The 20761-nt window shown below is 42.6% G+C and overlaps 1 protein-coding gene across 1 annotated transcript in view; it reads left to right on the top strand.

Moving 5' to 3' along the window:
• Positions 1-20761, top strand: part of CPNE7 (copine 7) — a 42539-nt gene that overhangs the window by 13822 nt on the left and 7956 nt on the right. The window contains exons 3-11 of the mRNA XM_040410616.1: positions 3970-4044; positions 6986-7060; positions 8226-8309; positions 9821-9910; positions 10059-10157; positions 11028-11114; positions 11291-11350; positions 12011-12144; positions 13173-13227. Coding sequence (XP_040266550.1) covers positions 3970-4044; positions 6986-7060; positions 8226-8309; positions 9821-9910; positions 10059-10157; positions 11028-11114; positions 11291-11350; positions 12011-12144; positions 13173-13227 — 759 coding nt within the window. The remainder of the gene's footprint in view (positions 1-3969; positions 4045-6985; positions 7061-8225; positions 8310-9820; positions 9911-10058; positions 10158-11027; positions 11115-11290; positions 11351-12010; positions 12145-13172; positions 13228-20761) is intronic.

Raw genomic sequence — 20761 nt, forward strand, 5'->3', positions numbered from 1 at the left:
TACATTGAAAGTCAACAGGGACGGATCCGTTTGAAATGGCACCATATTGTGTCAACGTCAAACGGATCCGTCCCCATTGACTTGCATTGTAATTCAGGACAGATCCGTTTGGCTCCGCACGGCCAGGCGGACACCAAAACGACTTTTTTTTCATGTCCGTGGATCCTCCAAAAATCAAGGAAGACCCACGGACGAAAAAACGGTCACGGATCACGGAAAAACGGGACCCCGTTTTGCGGACCGTGAAAATATACTGTCGTGTGCAATAAGCCTAATGCAATTATTTTTCCAGTATAATTTTTATGCCATAATTATTTTTTTTTTGCGATTTCGTTTTTTAGGATCATAGTTTGAAAAAATAGTAAAATATAAATGTACTTGAGCTTTTTTTACTTTTAACAATATATTACCCTAAATAATTGCCTACTGTAAATTTTGATATATCACATGCCCAATTGTATGTAATTGGGTCTTAGCTAGTGTTGCGATTTGGTTGGGAATTATTTTTGGGGTGAGTTACAGATGTAGCAATTGTCATCTTGATTCTTAACTAGTAAAAGGGGTTGTCTCACTTCAGCAAATGGCATTTATCATGTAGAGAATGTTAATACCAGGCACTTACTAATGTATTGTGATTGTCTATATTGCTTCCTTTGCTGGCTTGATTAATTTTTCCATCACTGCTCATTTCCAGGGGTTATGACCACCACTGCAGCGCAGTTACAAGGTGGCCGGGAAGGGAGCGCTGTGCATGTGTGCCTCTGAGCGCTCCCACGGTAATGGCCACCAGAGAGGCCGGAACTTTTTTTTATAGTGTGCAAGCACGATCCCCACTACTGGATTGCAGGGTGGTCATAACCGCTGGAAACGAGCAGTGTATATTGTGATGGAAAAATGAATCAAGCCAGCAAAGGAGGCAATATGGACAGCAAAGGTCAGAAAAAATCATTGGGAGACATTATTATTATTATTATTATTTTACACTGCACCTTTCCACTGTAACTGGGGCTGTGCAGCACACAGGGGAAATGTGCCAAGTTACAATGATAGTTGTCAAAATTACGGCTTTGTTGGGTCCAGCACCAGACTTCTAGAACCGGGACCGCAGAGATGGTGTGACCGGTCACACGACCAACAGAGGAGGCGGCAGCGCTGCTGCCTCTGTTCTATACACAGCTCTCATTGAGCACTGCGTATGTCAGGCTACAGAAGACAGAGGTGGTGAAAATTGCTTCTGTCTTCTCTCATTGAGCGGGACCAAACATTCGACTCCCCGATCGTTCATGTGGCCAGCTAAAGCCTGCACCGTACAGTAAATATACTACGGCATGGGCTTTAGGGAAATAGATTGTCTGCAGTAAGTATATGGCGGGCAGTCTGTACCCAGTTAATTTCAAAGTTTAAACAATTGCACCTCAATCATAGGTATTTTTCCCTTGGAATTGCTCAAATGGGAGCTGTCAGCATTAAGAAGACTATTTGGTGGAAGTGTCCTTCTTCTAGAGTTCTGTCTAGATCTTGCCCTTTGACGTAGTAACATAAGGTTGGAAACAGGTCCATCAAGTCCAACCTATAATCCTACTGTTTGGTCTAGACTCTAGAGGAAGGAAATCAAAATCCCATGAGGCAGATCTTCATTGCCCCATATTAGGGGAAGAATTGACTTCCAAACTCCAAATCTATAAAATAAATTCTTGGCTCAACGCCCCCATCTCTAGAAATCTATTAACTATGACTTATGATATATTTTTCGTGTAAGGCATCCAGTCCCTTCCTGAACTTGTTAATAGAATCAACCATCACAACATCTTGTGTCAGAGAGTTCCGTAGTCACTGCTGTTACAATGAAGAACCCCCATCTGTGATGATGATGATGAAACCCTCCTTCCTCTAGACTTACGGGCCTAGGTATAAAAAGATCAATTGAATCATCTATGTACCGACCATTCGTATATTTCTACATTGCTATTAGATCTCCCCTAAGTTGTCTTTTTTGCAAACCGAATAACCCCAAGTCTGATAACCTGTCTCGGTACTGCAATCCACCCATACTGTTAATTACCTTGGTCACCCTCCTGTAGTTCAGCAATGTCCTTTTTTATACACAGATGCCCAAAGTTGTCCACAGTACTCCATGTGTGGTCTGACTAGTGACTTGTATTGGGGCAGAAATATATTCTTGTCATCTGTTTGGGTCTTGATGTCCAGAAAGGGAATGGAGCGATTTCCTATACCAGAGACAATTGATAGTAGTCCCTTTCATTCTTTGTATTTGCCATTTTGTCAAATTCTTCTTGAACCATTTTATTCTCCTGTATAAACTGTATTATACTGACATTTCACAAGGGATTATAATATACAGTTAGATAACAAAAGGAGTCACTTTACTCCCCCGGAGTCTACCATAGTACCGAGTCCTATCATTACAATGCAGACAATAACAAGTACAGGTGCATTGCTGAACTTGACATGGATTACTAGGTAAATCGATGTGTAGGTGGGAACGATAGTTCCCTCTAAGGCCGGTCAGTTAGGGACTTTGGAGAAGATCCCTATAAATTGGGCAAACCAAAACAACAGAAAATTAATATTATGGAATGGCGCCAAATAATTTGCCATAATTAGCAAGGGTTTATGGTAACATCGCTGGGGACGACAGAGGAGAAGGGGTTAATGATGCAACATTGGTGATTTGGGGTAGTAAAGGGGTAAGTGTCAAAATCCTTGGTGGTTTAGGGCCGAGAAGGGGTTCCTGTCAAATTCTCCAATCGTCTACGGCAGAGAAGCGGTTAATGTTAAAACCCCTGGTGGTCTAAGGGAGAGAAAGGGCTAATTTTAAATTGTCTGAGGGAGAGTGAAGGTTAATGACCAGCATCTTTGGGTGGGCTATAGCATAGAATGGGTTATTGCCAGTGTCATTGGTGGTTTAGGGTGGAGAAGAGGTTAATGCCAGTATCCCTTGAGGTGGTCCTATAGCTTCAGGTGCCTCTCTTTGGCTATTGAATTAAAGCACCCTTCCTTAGCTGCTAAATTAAGGTGGCTCCTCATTGGCAGCTAGATGGAGGTGGCCCCCCTTAGCTGCTGGATGGAGGTGGCCCCCCTTAGCTGCTGGATGGAGGTGGTCCCCCTTAGCTGCTGGATGGAGGTGGTCCCCCTTAGCTGCTGGGTGGAGGTAACTTGTTCTCAGCTACTGAGTGGAGGTATTCCTCCTTGGATGCTGGATGGAGGTGCCCCCCTTAGCTGATAGATTGAGGAAGCTCCTCATTGGCAGCTAGATGGAGATATCCCCCTTAGCTGCTGTATGAAAGTGCTACCTTTAGCTCTTAGATGGTGTTTGACCCCATTAGCTCCTGGATGCAGATGGACCATCTTTGTTGCTGGAGGGAGGTGGCCCTCAGATGGCCCATCTTTGCTGTTGGAGGGAGCTGCCCCCCCCCCTCTAGATGCTTGATGCAGGTGGTCTCTTCTAGCTGCTATGTGAACTGGCCCCCCTTAGATGCTTGATGCAAGTGGTCCCTTTTAGCTGCTATGTGAAGTGGCCCCCTTTAGCTGCTGGATGAAGGTGGTCCCAATTAGGTGCTGCATGGAGTTTCACCCTCTTAACTGCTGAATGGAAGTTGACCACATTAGCTGTTGGATGAAGGTGTTCTCCCTTGGAAAAGGGAGGTGGCCCCCATAGCTGCCAGCAGAATTGGCATCTGTTCACATAACTTTGCTTGGGGTCCCCATCGCGCCTCTAAGCTTTGTGCCATCACACTGCTAAACCCCACCGAGTCACCTTGCTAGACTCCTGTTGACCTGCTAAGCCATACTCTTGGCTTGTGGTCTGCAGGGGAGCCCAGATCTTTGGGACTCCAGGCATTTCTTGAGCCTTATGGAGAATCCAACCCTGCATATGTTAGTGGCACGCTGGACTATTATTGTCTACTAACATCATGAATATTGTTGTGCTCCTTTCTCTTTTACTAGATCGTTGCACAGAAAAGGATTACCAAAGGCCTCTTCCTGAAATATGGAAAATATGCCGGAAAGTCCACTATAACGGTGAGAGCTGCTCTAAAACTTACTTGCAGTATTTAGACATGGGACTGTGGGGAAGACGGTCTAATAGATTAGGGATTCATGGGTCACAGATCAATTCCTGAATCATTAACCATTACTGAAAGTGTTGGAGCTCAGTATCTAGCCCTTCACCCATATCCAGCAGTGGCTGAGATGTATCAAGCTGTTCTTCTTTATATTAATATCCATCGATGAGAGGATATGGGTTCTATGTGTGTGGACAACCCTGAAGGTAGATATTCTATTTCAGATACCGGTTTTTGAGTATGACGACTGACAGACAATATGGCCACCAGTGCTGCCTATAATGAGCTTGTCACAAACTCTTTTCAGACCTATGAAAGGCAAACCTGTCTAGTGATAAATCCTCTCCCTTGTGCTGATGTGTACCTAGACATTTTCTGTCTGTGGGAAAACTAGGTGACAGGTCTCGACACTCGAAGGAAATGTGATGATTGTCACCCAGCTATTAAAGAAGCAACAGCATTTTAAGCAATGTGGCAGGTGGAGAAGTAATTATTGTGAAGAGAGTCATGGATATATCAGTAGATAGATAGGTAGATAGCATCCAACAAATACATAGCATAATACATTGCGACACTAGGAGAACGGCCTATAAGCCAATCAGCACGTCTGGCTGGGGGCCACCCATAACTTTCAGCTTAATTGATGTCAGATTTAACTCTAAGCTTAGCTAATGAGTGAGAAACTTAGGGTCTACATCCCTGCTGGTCTAGGACAGTGAAGGGGTTTATTCTAGCATCCCTGGTTGGCCAGAAAGGGTTAGTGTCCTAATCCCTTGTGGCCTAGGCAATCAAAGGGCTAATGCCTGGCAAGATCCCTGGTTGTCTAGGGCAGCGTAAGGCTCAATTCCAGCATGCCTGGAGATATAAGACAGTGAGGGGTTAAGGGCAGTGAAGGGGTTATTTCCAGTATCCTTGATTGTCTAGCGCAGATAAAGGCTTAATGTCCTAATCTTTGCCCATCTATGGCAGTGGAAGGTTTAATGTCTGGAAGGATCCCTGGTGGTTTAGGGAAATGTAGGAGTTAATGTCAGCATGCATGGTGATATAGATCAATGAGGGGGTTTATGTAATGATCACTGGTGGTCTATTACCTAATCCCTGGTGATCTAGTCTAATGGAAGGGTTATTGCCTGGCAGGATCCCTGGTGGTCTAGGGAATTGTAGGGATATGCCTGGTGATATAAGACAGTGAGAGTGTTTAGGTAAGGATCCCTGTTGATCTAGTGCAGAGAAGGGGTTAATTTCAGTATGCATGGTTGTTTAGGGCAGAGAAAGGGTTAGTATACTAATCTCTGGTGGTCTATAGCAATGGAAGAGTTAATGCCTGGAAGGATCCCTGGTGGTCTAGGACAGTGTAAAGGTTAATGTCAGTATGCCTGGTGATTTGGGACAGTGAGGCGGTTGATGTATTAATCTTTGGTTTTCTAGGGCAGAGAAAGGGTTAATGTCCTAATCCCTAATGGTCTAGGGCAGGGTTTCTTAATGCCGGTCCTCGGGACCCACCCACCGGTCAGGATTTGAGAATATCCCACAGAATGAATGCCTGTGGTAAGTCCTGATGCATGGACACTAATTATATCACCTGCCCAATACTAAGGAAATCCTGAAAACATGACAGGTGGGTGGGTCCCGAGGACCGAAGTTGAGAAACCCTGGTCTAGGGCAATGGAAGGGCTAATGCTGCATTCCTGGGGTCCAGTGGTTACTCACCACTCCAGCCTTATACTCCTCTGTTCTCTCCCTGCACTGATCCTAGAGTTGCAGGCAGTGAGAGAACAGAGAGGACATTGCAACTATATCTGTAAGTCGAGTGCACAGTTCTTCCTGTGATTGGGCACAGCGAGCGCTCAGGAGTGCTCTGCCCAATCATGAAGAGAGTCAGTGTGTGGTGAACAGGGTCTATGGGCTCCCCTGGTTCAGTGACCCAGTCTCAACTGTGACCATTGCAAGTGCATCCCTTATAGTTACACCACTGGATACAGATGCATACTGCCTCTCACTCAGACTATGCACAGTGCCTTAACACTACCCCTGCATCAGTGCTGAGCTCTGCATGGGCCTAAGGCAAGGTAGGGCGGTAGGTAGATATATGTGCCAATAATGACAACCCTCCGCATCTTTATAATACATTAAAATATAAATATTATTTGTGCATCACTTTGAGCAGAGTAATTAGAAGATAATTAATCAGATCTTACTTGGGGATTTTCTTTTTGCATACTGTAAATTCATTTTGCTGAAAAAGTTAGAGTGACAGCCGCAAACAACATGATTGTCTTGTCCATCAGTCTGATGCAGAGTGACGGGGAGATCAGACATAACTGGGTGAGCGCAGGGGTGCACCTAGCCTTTCTGCTGCCTAAGGCGAATATTGAAACGGTGCCTCCCTCTAGCCATACTTTTAAAAGCGTACTGTGATACAGTTGACTGTAGAGAGATGAGCACTTCCACGAAGGAAGCGCTGATTTCCCACCGCGCCCACTTCTCTCCAGTTTTCGCCGCCTTAGGCAGTTGCCTCACCTGGCCTCATTGGAGGTGCACCCCCCGGTTGAGCGATCTTCTTTGGTAGACTAGGTGTCAGCACCTGGATCTAATGGTTCCTGCTTTAAAAAGCCACCACCTCTTCCTGCTAACAGGTCCCATAATCATGCATAACAAGTATGTGAACACTTTTAATTAGTAGGTTGCATACGATGAACCATGGGCGTCCATATACTTTTGGCTTGGGACGTATATATCTGGTGATGGTCGGCCTTGTTGTCCCCTAAGCACCATCTATGGCCTCCTATCTGAATGCATTGATCATGTCATCTTGGATGGCTGGATTCTTAGTATAGCTTACGTCTTAATTTTCTGATTTCCCTTTATTCTTTATGTTGGTATGCTTCTTCCCACAGGTCATTTCAGAAGAAATCTCTGGAAATAACGGATATGTGGAGCTGTCGTTCTGCGCAAAGAAACTGGATGACAAGGTGACAGGCACAGGGTACAGCCTCCTTTTTGGAGACAGACTTGCGGGTTCCTCCTCTTAGAGACACAAATGGGATATCCCTAGGGTATTGCCAAAACGATAGGCTCACTTGTGGAACGTATGATGTTAAAGGGAATCTATCAGCAGTTTTGACCTCTGAAAACTGCTGTCAGCACTATTTACGATTTACCAAACCAGTATCTATACTTACTGGAGTATATAGAGGTTGGAGCTCTGTTTTTGTCTAAGTCTTTTGCATTGGCATAGATGTATGTTCTCCTGACATGTCTATGTTAATAAGTTCTTGGATTCCTCAAGAAATAACAGTTCTATTCCATCCATTCTTAGAACTCTGTGTTGTGTTGTTCCTCTGTTATTCTTGCTGGAAATGTATATATTAACAATTGAGTGTTACCATTCCCATTGTGAAAGGGATGCAGTCTGGCACAGTCAGCTCTGATCGGACAGTGTGAGAGTGTTTGGGGACACACCCTGACCTGGTTACACCCTTTTTGCCAATTTATTCACAAATGACTAGGAGAATGGTACAGCACATACTTCTAAGATAACACGCTCTGGAATTGTTATTTCACTAAAACAGACATGTCAGGAGAGGTGACAAGTGCTCTTTAGATGACAGTATTGAGCCACCACTAGGGGAAGCTTAGTGCATACATTGAACGCAATAATAAGATAGTATGCGGTAGGCTCTACATCCCCCTCTAGTGGCAGCTGTAAACGGCCAGACATCAATCATTCAATTTTATGCAGGTATTTTGGAGCTCGGTATCAGAAAAACTGAATTCATATTAGTATTATAAAGCATAATATGAATATCAGCGCAGATTCTGGGCCGTAAAAACAAAAAGGTGCAAAAATTTGATATAAACCGTAGTCACATCTTACACTTTTTTTTAATCCAACAATGGCAGTCATATCATTCTATGGCCTCAGACAGGATGCAAATGAAGAACAGTAGGCAGGTACGTGGTACAGTACATTGCAATGGTGCCACCCATATGCAGTCATAAGAACGAAACGTCTGGGGCTGATTTCTATCTGTAAAACAATTGGGGAACTCGTAATATATTTGCATCAGTGCATATTCACCAATGTAATGTAAATCTATTGTGGCTCTGACTGACTGCCTTTATTTTTTGCACTAGGACCTTTTTAGCAAATCAGACCCCTTCCTGGAACTGTACAGAGTAAATGATGACCAAAGCGAACAACTGGTGTACAGGACAGAGGTAAGATGGGAGGAAGAGGGCTAAATGTGAATAGAGCAGGTGGATGAGTAAAAAATGAGCTTTAGTTGAGATCAATTACATATGAGTGTGAACCATGAGTGCAAAGGCCCCCATTTTTGGGTGGAAATGGGCGACAATCTAATGTGTATGGATAGAATAGGTAATAAATGTGTGATCGGTGGGGAGCTGATCACTGGAACCTCCACCAATCACGGCAATGGGGGTTTTATCTCCTCCATTTGAAGGAGGTTGAGCATGACGCTACATTCAAATTCTATGGGACCGCCAAAGATAGCCAAGTACAGTCCTTCATTGAGACAGGGGTCCTGGGACCCATTTTCCAGGGATAATGGGGGTTCCAGTGGTTGGCCCCACCCCTGTGGATAGCTGATAAGCTGTCACCCTGGGACAACCCCATTAAGTGTAAGCATGACCAATGATCAATGACCTCGAAGCACAGGGAGTAAATCCTGAGCATAGTTGGTGTGTAACATTGACCAGTGACCATGACTTGGGTGGTAGGAAGTCCAAAGAGCACTGGTCAGTCACCAATAAGTCTCGGTAAGGCGTGCGAATGACTGATGTGAGTGGAGTATAAGAATGATCAGTGAGCATAGTTTGAGTATGAGAATAATGAGGACTGTTTGAATGTAGGACAAATGAAGAACTTGGCTTGAGTGTACAACTGACTTAAAGGGGTTGTCTCATCTGACACAATGGGGGCATATTGCTAGGATATGCCCCCATTGTCTGATAGGTGTGGATCCTACCACTGAGAACTGCACCTATCTTCTAAACGGAGTCCCGAAAGTGGTGGAGGGCGCACTGCGTATGCGCAGCTGCCCTCCATTAATTTTTATGGGGCCGCCAAAAATAGCAGAGTGGTGGCTTGGCTATTTTCGTTGGGCCCATGGAAGTGAATGGGAGTGGTGGCCGGTTATGCGCATTCACTTCTATCGGGAGAGCACTTGGTGGTGGCCGGACCGGAGTCCTCCAGCCACCACCACTTTGGCCTGCTCCGTTCTTGATATAGGTACGGGTCCCAGATGAGGTCTGTGTGTCCAGGGTGCTGCTGTCTTCCCCCCGCTAACAGTCTTGCATGTGTTTTCCTCTCTGTCTACAGCTTGCTATCTTTGGATTCTCTCCACTCTCTGATTTGCCACCATGTAAAACATCCTCCCCCTCCCTGCTGCTATCTGTTACACGGAGAGAAGGGAGGGGAGAGCAGAGAAAGCCATCAGAAACAGATATATTTATGTCAGATTCATCCACCCCAGCAGCTAGATGAAGGACTTGCACACACTCTAGTGACCCCACTACTAAGACTCCCATGATCACTAGAACAGGGGTACAGAGTTCATCATTGCTCCTCGCTCAACCACTGTTCCATTCAGACCCCTCTTCCCTGTGCAAATGGGACGAAAAAGACCAGAGGACTTTGGACCCTCCAGTGATCGATAAGGGTCAGGCATCACCTATTCATGTAAATTCTCTTTTTTATTTTTACTCAGGTTGTTAAGAATAACCTGAACCCTGTGTGGGAGCCATTTAAGGTATCCTTGAGTTCTCTATGCTGCTGTGAGGAGAAGAGAAAGCTCAGGGTAAGTTGTATTCTTATATTCGAGAATTCATTTTTCCTTGCTTTTCGTCTGTCATTAGAGTAACCTCCATCTCCTCTTCTTCTCTCTACTAATTCCTCATTCTCTTCCTTATCTCACTTTCAACCCCCCCTCCCTTCTCTTCTTCCAGTGCCTAGTCTGGGATTATGACTCCCGCGGAAAACATGATTTTATTGGAGAGTTTTACGCAACCTTTGAAGAGATGCAGAAAGGAATCGGTGGGAACAAGGTGAGAAAAAGAGATAGGATTCACAGGGAGCAGACAAGCGTGGAAAATAGGGATGTTGGTTTTTGAAATGGAAATTAGTTGTGGCTTATGTCCTGGTTTAACCCAGGCAGTTCTGAACTTTTGCAGTAAACGTCTTTGTATTCTCGTAAATTGCTGCCTAGAGGACTGTCACATCCAACTCGTTGTAAGGTGACATTAGAGACAATAGAGGGATTTGGGCAGTAGCGTAACACAGTAGAATAGAAAGGGTCCCATAGCAAAGATCAAAATAGGCACCGGATTGTGGTACTTAGGACAGAAGGGCCTGCAGTTTGTTTCCGACTACACACCCTTTTCATGATCCTTCACCAATTCCTCGCCCTTTTTCTTTCTAGAGGGGGTTCCTGCACTGTGTTTTCGCCACATGCAATGTTCATGGGACCAACTGGGTCTCAGCCTCCTCTACAGGCCACATGATCCGTCTATGGTACAATATGTACCCTTGCTCTATATAGTGTTTACTATACCTGCCATATGTTCATCCACAGGTTATTAGGAGACACTTCCATAAAATATCCATGTCATTGGGATTGCTCCTTCCATGGTGTATCCTCTGCAAGAGGCACTAAAAGTGGTCAAGCTCTAGTGGTTTTGACCACCAGGGAAGAATCACTTGACCGAGAACATGGTGCCTCTCTCCTCAAGGAGTTTTGAATGGCTCAGGTGACCCCTCTTGGCCAGTCAGCAAAGAAGAAGGCACTGTCTATATACCTGTTATGCTTCCTTGTACCCCTAGCCCCATCTAGACTGGACTTTAGGGTGGTGCTCAGTGGATGTTATTGCACTCTCTAGGGGGCTGAAACGGAAAATTCTTTGTCTCTTATTTTTCAGGTACAATGGGACTGTATAAATCCTAAATACAAAATTAAGAAAAGAAACTACAAGAACTCTGGGGTGGTTATATTATCTAATCTGAAGGTAACGCATCAGCGCCATTTTTCTTCTATATTTTAGGCTTGATGTATGAAAGGCATTGATGAAGATGAAAGAGTTGGAGGTGTATCCTAGGGCTTCAGTCCCAGGTTCTTCTCTCTGAATAATGGGGCCATGCAATATTTCATTTTCTAATGTCTCCTCCTCTCTATTTATTACAGATACACCGAGTCTATTCCTTCCTCGATTATATAATGGGTGGATGTCAAATCCACTTTACCGTAAGTACATCTTCTGTGATCTGCTTAATATATATGTAGTATATGTTCTCATTCTATGACTGCCATCAACAGTGTTTAAGAAATGGAAAGGATATAACTAACTTGTTTGAGGTATAACTTGAAGGCCTTGGCCCTAACTTAAAATCTGTTTCAGTGCCTCCCACCTACCATCCACCATTATGGCACTAATGTCTTTTTATGTTGCCTCTTTAGAAACCAGTGCCTGGGTGCAGATACTACCTCTACCCTACTTATAGCTACACCCATGGTCCTTGTTCTGTTTCCTGTGTCTTGTCCTTCCTTCTTTGATCTCTTGGTGGTTTTCCATTAGCTACTACTTCTACATTTCTTGCCCATCATCTCTTAGTCACCCTTTATTTTGGTGGTGGGCCACAGTTGCTATAGCAGCTACCCTCTTAGTTTCACTCATGAGCATGGCCCATAATAGAAAAGGAGGGAGAACTCTTTGCAAATCTCAGGAGAGTTAAGATCTTGGGTTTGCTAGCTGTCTTGGCCCCCTAAGTTGTCCTCTAGCTCTGCATCTTCTTCTTCACTCTTTGCTTGCAACATCTCATGGGCTTCTCCGTCGTAATCATCTACTGCACCTTCATGGCTGTACCTGGAAACTAACATGCTTAACTCTTTGCTTCTTCTTGTAAGGTTGCCATAGACTTTACAGCGTCCAATGGAGATCCCCGAAATAGCTGCTCCCTTCACTATATTAACCCTTACCAACCCAACGAGTATCTGAAGGCCTTAGTTGCTGTGGGAGAAATCTGCCAAGATTACGACAGGTGTTCAGCAGCCCTTCCTCTGTGTTTGTACTGTCTGTGGCTTCACATATGATACGTGGCCTCGGAGGAGCAAGATATTATAGCTCCTTCTAGTCTTCCAAATCGCTTTGTCTCAAATTCTCAGGCGTTTGTTTACTAAATAAACAAATAAGAGTGCGCACCATAGGGCGAAAACGTATGGGGAAAGGTAAAATAAACTCCAAATTGGAGGCTCACCTTAAATGGTTGCGCAAATAATAGGCAAAACACTACTGTCGGCGTATAGGGAATAAAATCATTCCCCAAAAGAGAGGTTGGTATTCAGCCACGGATGCAGGTCTCCTCAGATGAGCGTGCCTGGGCCCTCACAGAGAATTAGTACATGATGAAAGGAAAAAACATCCCTCGGCGTAAAGAACCAACCAGGTGCAGATGAAGAATCTTCAAACTGTTTATTGCAGAATCACTACGCGTTTTGGGGACCACTTCCCCTTTTTCAGGTGAATAGTGTTGCAATGCGTAGTGATTCTGCAATAAACAGTTTGAGGATTCTTCATCTGCACCTGGTTGGTTCTTTACGCTGAGGGATGTTTCTTCCATTCATCAAATCGCTTTGCCTGGCATGTATCACCACAGCACCTTACCCAACCATGTGCACCCACTGATTGCATGTAAGATCAGGAGCACTTGGAAACAAAATGAATTTATATTTACTTGAAAGAATCCCATTTTGTACCCAATAAAGCTTCTGTTGTGAATGTGCTCATACATCATGGGACTTTGGTGAACCAACCAATCATATATTTCAACCATTCAAGAGTATTGAGAAAGCAAACTCTCATGCCGTTGCCCATTTCAATGGTGCCAATGAAGTTTCTACTAAATTTCCCTCTTATTATAAATGCCCATTGTACCCTGAGCAGGGGAAGCCACCGCAGAGTTGCATGCCCTAAAAGATGCATTGTTGTAAGATAAAATGCTCCTGAAGTCTCTGTGTATTGCGTGTATTCAATGCCTATACTTACTCGTGATTGTTATCTTTTTTTTAGTGATAAAAGGTTCTCTGCCCTTGGATTCGGTGCTCGCATTCCTCCAAAATACGAGGTAAGAGCTTTATATTTTTGGCAATACACTGTAATTGCAGAACATATCATTACATACTCTTCAAATAGGGTTTTTGGGAAAACTTAAAGGGCTTTTCCAGGAGTACAATACTCAGGATAGGTCATCAATATCTGATCGGTGGGGGTCCGACTCCTGGCACCCCCGCCGATCAGCTGTTTGAAGAGACTGTGATACCAAGCACAGCACTTAAAGGGGTTGTCCCATGAAAAATATTGTACAGTTTTTAAACCAGCACCTGGATCTGAATTCTTTTGTTATTGCATGTAATTAAAAATGTAGCATCACCACTGAGTTATTTAATAAAATGTATCAGTATAGCGCCACCTGCTGTTTGTTTTTTTTCTTATTTCTTTGACCTGCTCACTGAGATGGCCGCACATGCTCAGTTTCATCTTTCAACTGCCTCCTGGACTGTGATAGGGAGAGCTGAGACACGCCCCCTGAGCTGTGATAGGGAGAGCTGAGACACGCCCCCTGAGCTGTGATAGGGAGAGCTGAGACACGCCCCCTGAGCTGTGATAGGGAGAGCATGGACACGCCCCCTGAGCTGCAATAGAAAAGACACTCCCCTTGAGCTTCCAGCTTGATATAAATCTAGCAGAGCAATGAATGGTGAGATCTCTGGATCCATGTGAGGTACAGGGCTGGTTCTAGCTTTGTTACAAAGAGATTGTCATGTACTAGATGATGTCTGATTTTCATATTTTACATTAGTCATGGGATGACCCATTTAATATTGTACAGCGGATGTACTTGGTATTTCAGCCCAGGCCCATTCAATTGAATGGAAGCAAGCTGCACATAGACCATGTGAGCTATGCAAGTGACGTCACTGGCCTAGGAAGAGGCCACAGCACTCAACGGAGCACCGCAGCCTTTTCAAACAGCTGATCAGTGGGGATGCTGGTAGTTGAACCCCCACCAATGAGATATTTATGATCTATTCTGAGGATAGGTGATCAAAATTGAACTCCCAGAACACCCATTTAATCTGATGGCCTATCTTATTCTCTGGGATCTCCACCAATCAGCAGAAGGAATGGTTGGTGGAGCTCTAGCCCTGATAATTTACACAGGGGCTTTTGCCTAGTATTAAACCTTTGCCCTATTCAAGTGAGGAAATAGCCTTAGGGCCTATTCTTATGGGCAATATTCACGTCCATGTGTTGTCCAAGTGTAGAATGGACTGAACAATGACCCGACTGAGCCAATTTACATGTCCATTTCTCCACCCAGACCGTCTGTCTGTGCAGAGAACATTGCAGCATTGTTCTTTCCCCTTAGCTCATAGTACAGTTCAATTCTGCAGAGCATTGCCCTTTCATGGTTGTCACATTTCAGAAGGTTCAAGTTCCTCGTTAATAGCCTCTTGTCTCAAGACATATTATATTCCTTCCATTGATTCTTATAACTGATGTTTGCTCTTTGGTGGCAATCTTGACTATGCCCGTGACCTATTTCTCCATTACCTACCCTCCTCTGTCTTCTCTCGATATGTGAGATTTCATCAATGACCCTCAGTAATTAGCAACACATACTGTGTCTGTGTTCTGGGCTCGTCCCTCTCACTGATCTCTTAAGTTCTTCTGAGTGCTTCACCAATTTATCACACTCTGAATAATGCACAAGGATCTCTCTTTAATCAGTGTTTGATGGCAACCGAACTCGCTCTCAATTAAGTGCTGATGTCGCAAATCAAATAGGAAATGTTTCTTTTGAAAAACGTCTTTGATGGTTCTTGTAATTGGTCTTGATGTGTACACGTCTGGTAGAACAAACCAAGCAAATATCACCGAGCTCATAATGAATCGCAAGAAAAGACACAGTGTGATTAACAGTAATTTACTCATCTTCAGTTTTCAGCTTTTCTTATCTAATATTGTAATGTCGAATGAATGGATTTGTGACTTCATTTGTAGGGTTCATGCATAACTTCCCTCGTATCCCAATCGTTGACCCAATAAACTTAAAACAGTATAACTTTACGGAAAACAACTGTAAATACAGTGACTCACAAATTGGTTTGGTTACTGTAACTTTAAGGTGCACAATATCCTTGTTGGTTTCAATCCTCAAATAAGGCACAGAATCTTGGTGGTTTCAGTACACAAAAAGTGGACCTTTCATAACATTGCATATTAATCAGCTGAATAGAACACAGACGAGTCATATACCTACTGTATATCTCTCTCATATCCCTGTTCATCACACAGTGACCATACCTAGGACTATAAGGGCTCTTTCACACGAGCGGATGCCGTGCGGGTAATCCGCTGTGTGAAAGATAGCCAAGCCCCGTTCCGGACAGCAGAGACACGATTAACATAATTAATGATGCTCCATGCCTCTCTGTGACCTTTTTACTACAAAATCACAGTGAGATAAAGTTGTCACCATGATTTTGCAGTAAAAAGATCACAGAGAGGCACAGAGCATTATCTATCATGTTTGTTAATGCTCCGTGTCTCTGCTGTCTGGAACGGGGCTTGGCTCTCTTTCACGCAGCGGATTACCCGCACCGCATCCGCTCGTGTGAAAGAGCCCTTATAGTCCTAGGTATGGTCACTGTGTGATGAACAGGGATGTGAGAGAGATATACAGTAGTTATATGACTTGTCTGTGTTCTATTCAGCTGATTAATATGCAATGTTATGAAAGGTCCACTTTTTGTGTACTGAAACCACCAAGATTCTGTGCCTTATTTGAGGATTGAAACCAACTTTAGTTGCCCTCCTCTGAACCGTGCTATGTCTGCCTTGTTCACAGGAGCCCAGAACTGTAAACAGTACTCCATGTGTGGTCTGACTAGTGATTTGTAAAGTAGTAGGACTATGTTCTCATCATGGGCATCTATGCCCCTTTTGATGCAACCCATTATCTTATTGGCCTTGGCAGCAGCTGCCTGACACTGGTTTCTATAGCTTAGTTTGCTGTTTATTAAAATTCCTAAGTCCTTTTCCATGTCAGTGTTACCCGATGTTTTACCATTTAATATGTACGGGTGACTTGCATTATTCCTTCCCTTGTGCATAACCTTACATTTGTCAGTGTTAAACCTCATCTACCACTTCTCTGCCCAAGCCTCTAATCTATCCAGATCCATCTGTAGCAGTATACTGTCCTCTGTAGTATATATATATATATATATATATATATATATATATATATATACAGTATACTGTCCTCCTCAGTGTTAATTGCTTACTCAGTTTAGTGTCATCTGCAAAAATTGATATTTTACTGTGCAAGCCTTCTACAAGATCATGAATAAATATATTGGAAAGAATAAGGCCCAATACTGACCCCTGAGGTACCCCACTAGTGACAGTGACCCAATCTGAGTGTGTACCATTAATAACCACCTTCTGTTTTCTATTACTCAGCCAGTTACTTACCCACATACAAACGTTTTCTCCCAGTCCAAGCATTCTCATTTTATATACTAACCTTTTATGTGGTACAGTGTCAAATGCTTTGGAGAAGTCCAGATATACGACATCCATTGATTCACCGCTGTCAAATCTAGGACTTACCTCCTCATAGAAACTGATTAAATTAGTTTGACATGACCTATCCCTCATGGAGCAATGCTGATATGGCGTTATTTGCTTATTTTCCTTGAGGTACTCCAAGATAGCATCTCTTAGAAAACCTTCAAACTGTTTACCCACGACAGATGTTAAACTTACCAACCTATAGTTTCCGGGCTCTCTTTTTGGACCCTTTTTGAATATTGGCACCACATTTGCTATGCGCCAATCCTGTATAACACTCCCTGTCAGTATATAGTCCATAAATAGGGGTCTGTCCAGACATTACTTAATTCTCTTAGGATACGGGGGTGTATGCCATCTGGTCCCGACGATTTGTCTATTTTAATCTTTTTAAGACGCCGCTATACTTCTTCCTGGGTCAGACAGGACACTTTTAATGTGGAATTTACTTTTACATTCTACATTTCATCTGACTGCTTATTTTCCTGAGTGAATACAGTTTAGAAAAAAATATTTAATAGCTTTGCTTTCTCCTCATCACTCTCTGCAACTCCCCCCTCATTACTCTGTAAAGGGCCGACCTTTAGATTTATACTTTTTACCATTTATATAATTGAAGAACATTTTAGGGTTAGTTTTACTCTCTTTGGCAAGACGCTCATTGAGAAACCCTGGCGTCTCCTCCTCCCTGTACCGATCCTCAGTATTAACATACTGAGTGGGAAAACAACAGGGGGGCACAGCGGGGCGCAGGAGCAATATTTTAAAAAATCAGGCAGGGTGGCAGCATCAGCGGGGGGTACCCCAGAAGTAAAGTTATTTATCTCCATTAATACAAAACCATCTCGGTCTCTAGTTTGGTCTGCTTTTATTTGTCTTTTACATATTCAATTTTTTTCCTTATAGGTTTTTCAATGCTTCCTCACCACATTGTAGAAGCCACATTGTCAAATGGTTACAATACACATTGGAATGAATGATAGTCCAACCTTAATTGTGCTTTCATCTTCAATCCTTCAAAGTTTGGGTTAATTAATTGCATCAATTAGTGATGGATAATTACCACCGCTGCAATTACCCTTCACAACTGCAAATATAGAGGCTGCAGCATTATGCACAAAGCTTTCAGCTAATTCAGTCCATTGCACAAATGATTCCTGGGGTGCATTTCACTAAGATGAAACTCTAGGCCATCAGTCTTCACTGTTCTGCTTGGTTCAGTTGTTAAATGGGTGGAGACGAGATGTTATTAGCAATAAGGCCAGTGCACCAAATTATCTGCTCTATACCTAAAAAGAAAGGTGTATTGCGGATTTATGGATCCTCTAGTGAGGTATTATCTCACCTTATTTAGATGTATATACTTCTTTATAGAAGCACTATTATATACTTGTACATAGGAGCAGTATTATAGTAATTTTATTCTTGTACGTAGTAGGCAGTATTATAGTAGTTATATTCTTGTACATAGGAGCAGTATTATAGTAGTTATATTCTTGTACATAGGAGCAGTATTATAGTAGTTATATTCTTGTACATAGGGGGCAGTATTATAGTAGTTATATTCTTGTACATAGGAGGCAGTATTATAGCAGTTATATACTTGTACATAGGAGGCAGTATTATAGTAGTTATATTCTTGTACATAGGAGGCAGTATTATAGTAGTTATATCCTTGTACATAGGAGCAGTATTATAGTAGTTATATTCTTGTACATAGGAGGCAGTATTATAGTAGTTATATTCTTGTACATAGGAGCAGTATTATAGTAGTTATATTCTTGTACATAGAATGCAGTATTATAGTAGTTATATTCTTGTACATAGCAGCAGTATTATAGTAGTTATATTCTTGTACATAGGAGGCAGTATTATAGTAGTTATATTCTTGTACATAGGAGACAGTATTATAGTAGTTATATTCTTGTACATAAGAGCAGTATTATAGTAGTTATATTCTTGTACATAGGAGGCAGTATTATAGTAGTTATATTCTTGTACATAAGAGCAGTATTATAGTAGTTATATTCTTGTACATAGGAGGCAGTATTATAGTAGTTACAGTTGAAAGAAAAAGTATGTGAACCCTTTGGAATTATATGGATTTCTGCACAAATTGGTCATAAAATGTGATCTGATCTTCATCTAAGTCACAACAATAGACAATCACAGTCTGCTTAAACTAATAACACACAAAGAATTAAATGTTACCATGTTGTTATTGAACACACCATGTAAACATTCATAGTGCAGGTGGAAAAAGTATGTGAACCCTTGGATTTAATAACTGTTGAACCTCCTTTGGCAGCAATAACTTCACCCAAACGTTTCCTGTAGTTGCAGTTCAGACGTGCACAACGGTCAGGAGTAATTCTTGACCATTCCTCTTCACAGAACTGTTTCAGTTCAGCAATATTCTTGGGATGTCTGGTGTGAATCGCTTTCTTGAGGTCATGCCACAGCATCTCAATCGGGTTGAGGTCAGGACTCTGACTGGGCCACTCCAGAAGGCGTATTTTCTTCTGTTTAAGCCATTCTGTTGTTGATTTACTTCTATGCTTTGGGTTGTTGTCCTGTTGCAACACTCATCTTCTGTTGAGCTTTAGCTGGTTGACAGATGGCCTTTAAGTTCTCCTGCAAAATGTCTTGATAAACTTGGGAATTCATTTTTCCTTTGATGATAGCAATCCGTCCAGGCCCTGACACAGCAAAGCAGCCCCAAACCATGATGCCCCCACCACCATACTTCACAGTTGGGATGAGGTTTTGATGTTGGTGTGCTGTGCCTCTTTTTCCCCACACATAGTGTTGTGGGTTTCTTCTAAACAACTCAACTTTGGTTTCATCTGTCCACAGAATATTTTGCCAGTATTGCTGTGAAACATCCAGGTGTTCTTGTGCAAACTGTAAACATGCAGCAATGTTTTTTTTTGGACAGCAGTGGCTTCCTCTGTTGTATCCTCCCATGAAATCCATTCTTGTTTAGTGTTTCACGGATCGTAGATTCGCTAACAGGGATGTTAGCATATGCCAGAGACTTTTGCAAGTCTTTAGCTGACACTCTAGGATTCTTCTTCACCTCATTGAGCAGTCTGCGCTGTGCTCTTGCAGTCATCTTTACAGGACGGCCACTGCTAGGGAGAGTAGCAGCAGTGCTGAACTTTCTCCATGTATAGACAATTTGTCTTACCTTGGACTGATGAACAGCAAGGCTTTTGGAGATACTTTTATAACCCTTTCCAGCTTTATGCAAGTCAATAATTCTTAATCGTAGGTCTTCTGAGAGCTCTTTTGTGCGAGGCATCATTCACATCAGGCAATGCTTCTTGTGAAAAGCAAACCCAGAACTGGTGTGTGTTTTTTTTTTGTGCAGGGCAGCTGTAACCAAAACCTCCAATCTCATCTCATTGATTGGACTTCAGTTGGCTGACACCTCACTCCAATTAACTCTTGGAGATGTCATTAGTCTAGGGGTTCACATACTTTTTCCACCTGCACTGTGAATGTTTACATGGTGTGTTCAATAAAAACATGGTAACATTAAAATTTTTGTGTGTTATTAGTTTAAGCAGACTGTGATTGTCTATTGTTGTGACTTAGATGAAGATCAGATCACATTTTATGACCAATTTGTGAAGAAATCCATATCATTCCAAAGGGTTCACAAACTTTTTCTTGCAACTGTATATTCTTGTACATAGGAGGCAGTATTATAGTAGTTATATTCTTGTACATAGGAGCAGTATTATAGTAGTTATATTCTTGTGCATAGAAGGAAGTATTATAGTAGTTATATTCTTGTACATAGGAGGCAGTATTATAGTAGTTATATTCTTGTACATAAGAGCAGTATTATAGTAGTTATATTCTTGTACATAGGAGAAGTATTATAGTAGTTATATTCTTGTACATAGGAGGCAGTATTATAGTAGTTATAGTCTTGTACATAGGAGCAGTATTATAGTAGTTATATTCTTGTACATAGGAGCAGTGTTATAGTAGTTATATTCTTGTATATA

The sequence above is a fragment of the Bufo bufo genome, chromosome 10, assembly GCF_905171765.1.
Source record: "Bufo bufo chromosome 10, aBufBuf1.1, whole genome shotgun sequence".
Classification (NCBI taxonomy): domain Eukaryota; kingdom Metazoa; phylum Chordata; class Amphibia; order Anura; family Bufonidae; genus Bufo; species Bufo bufo.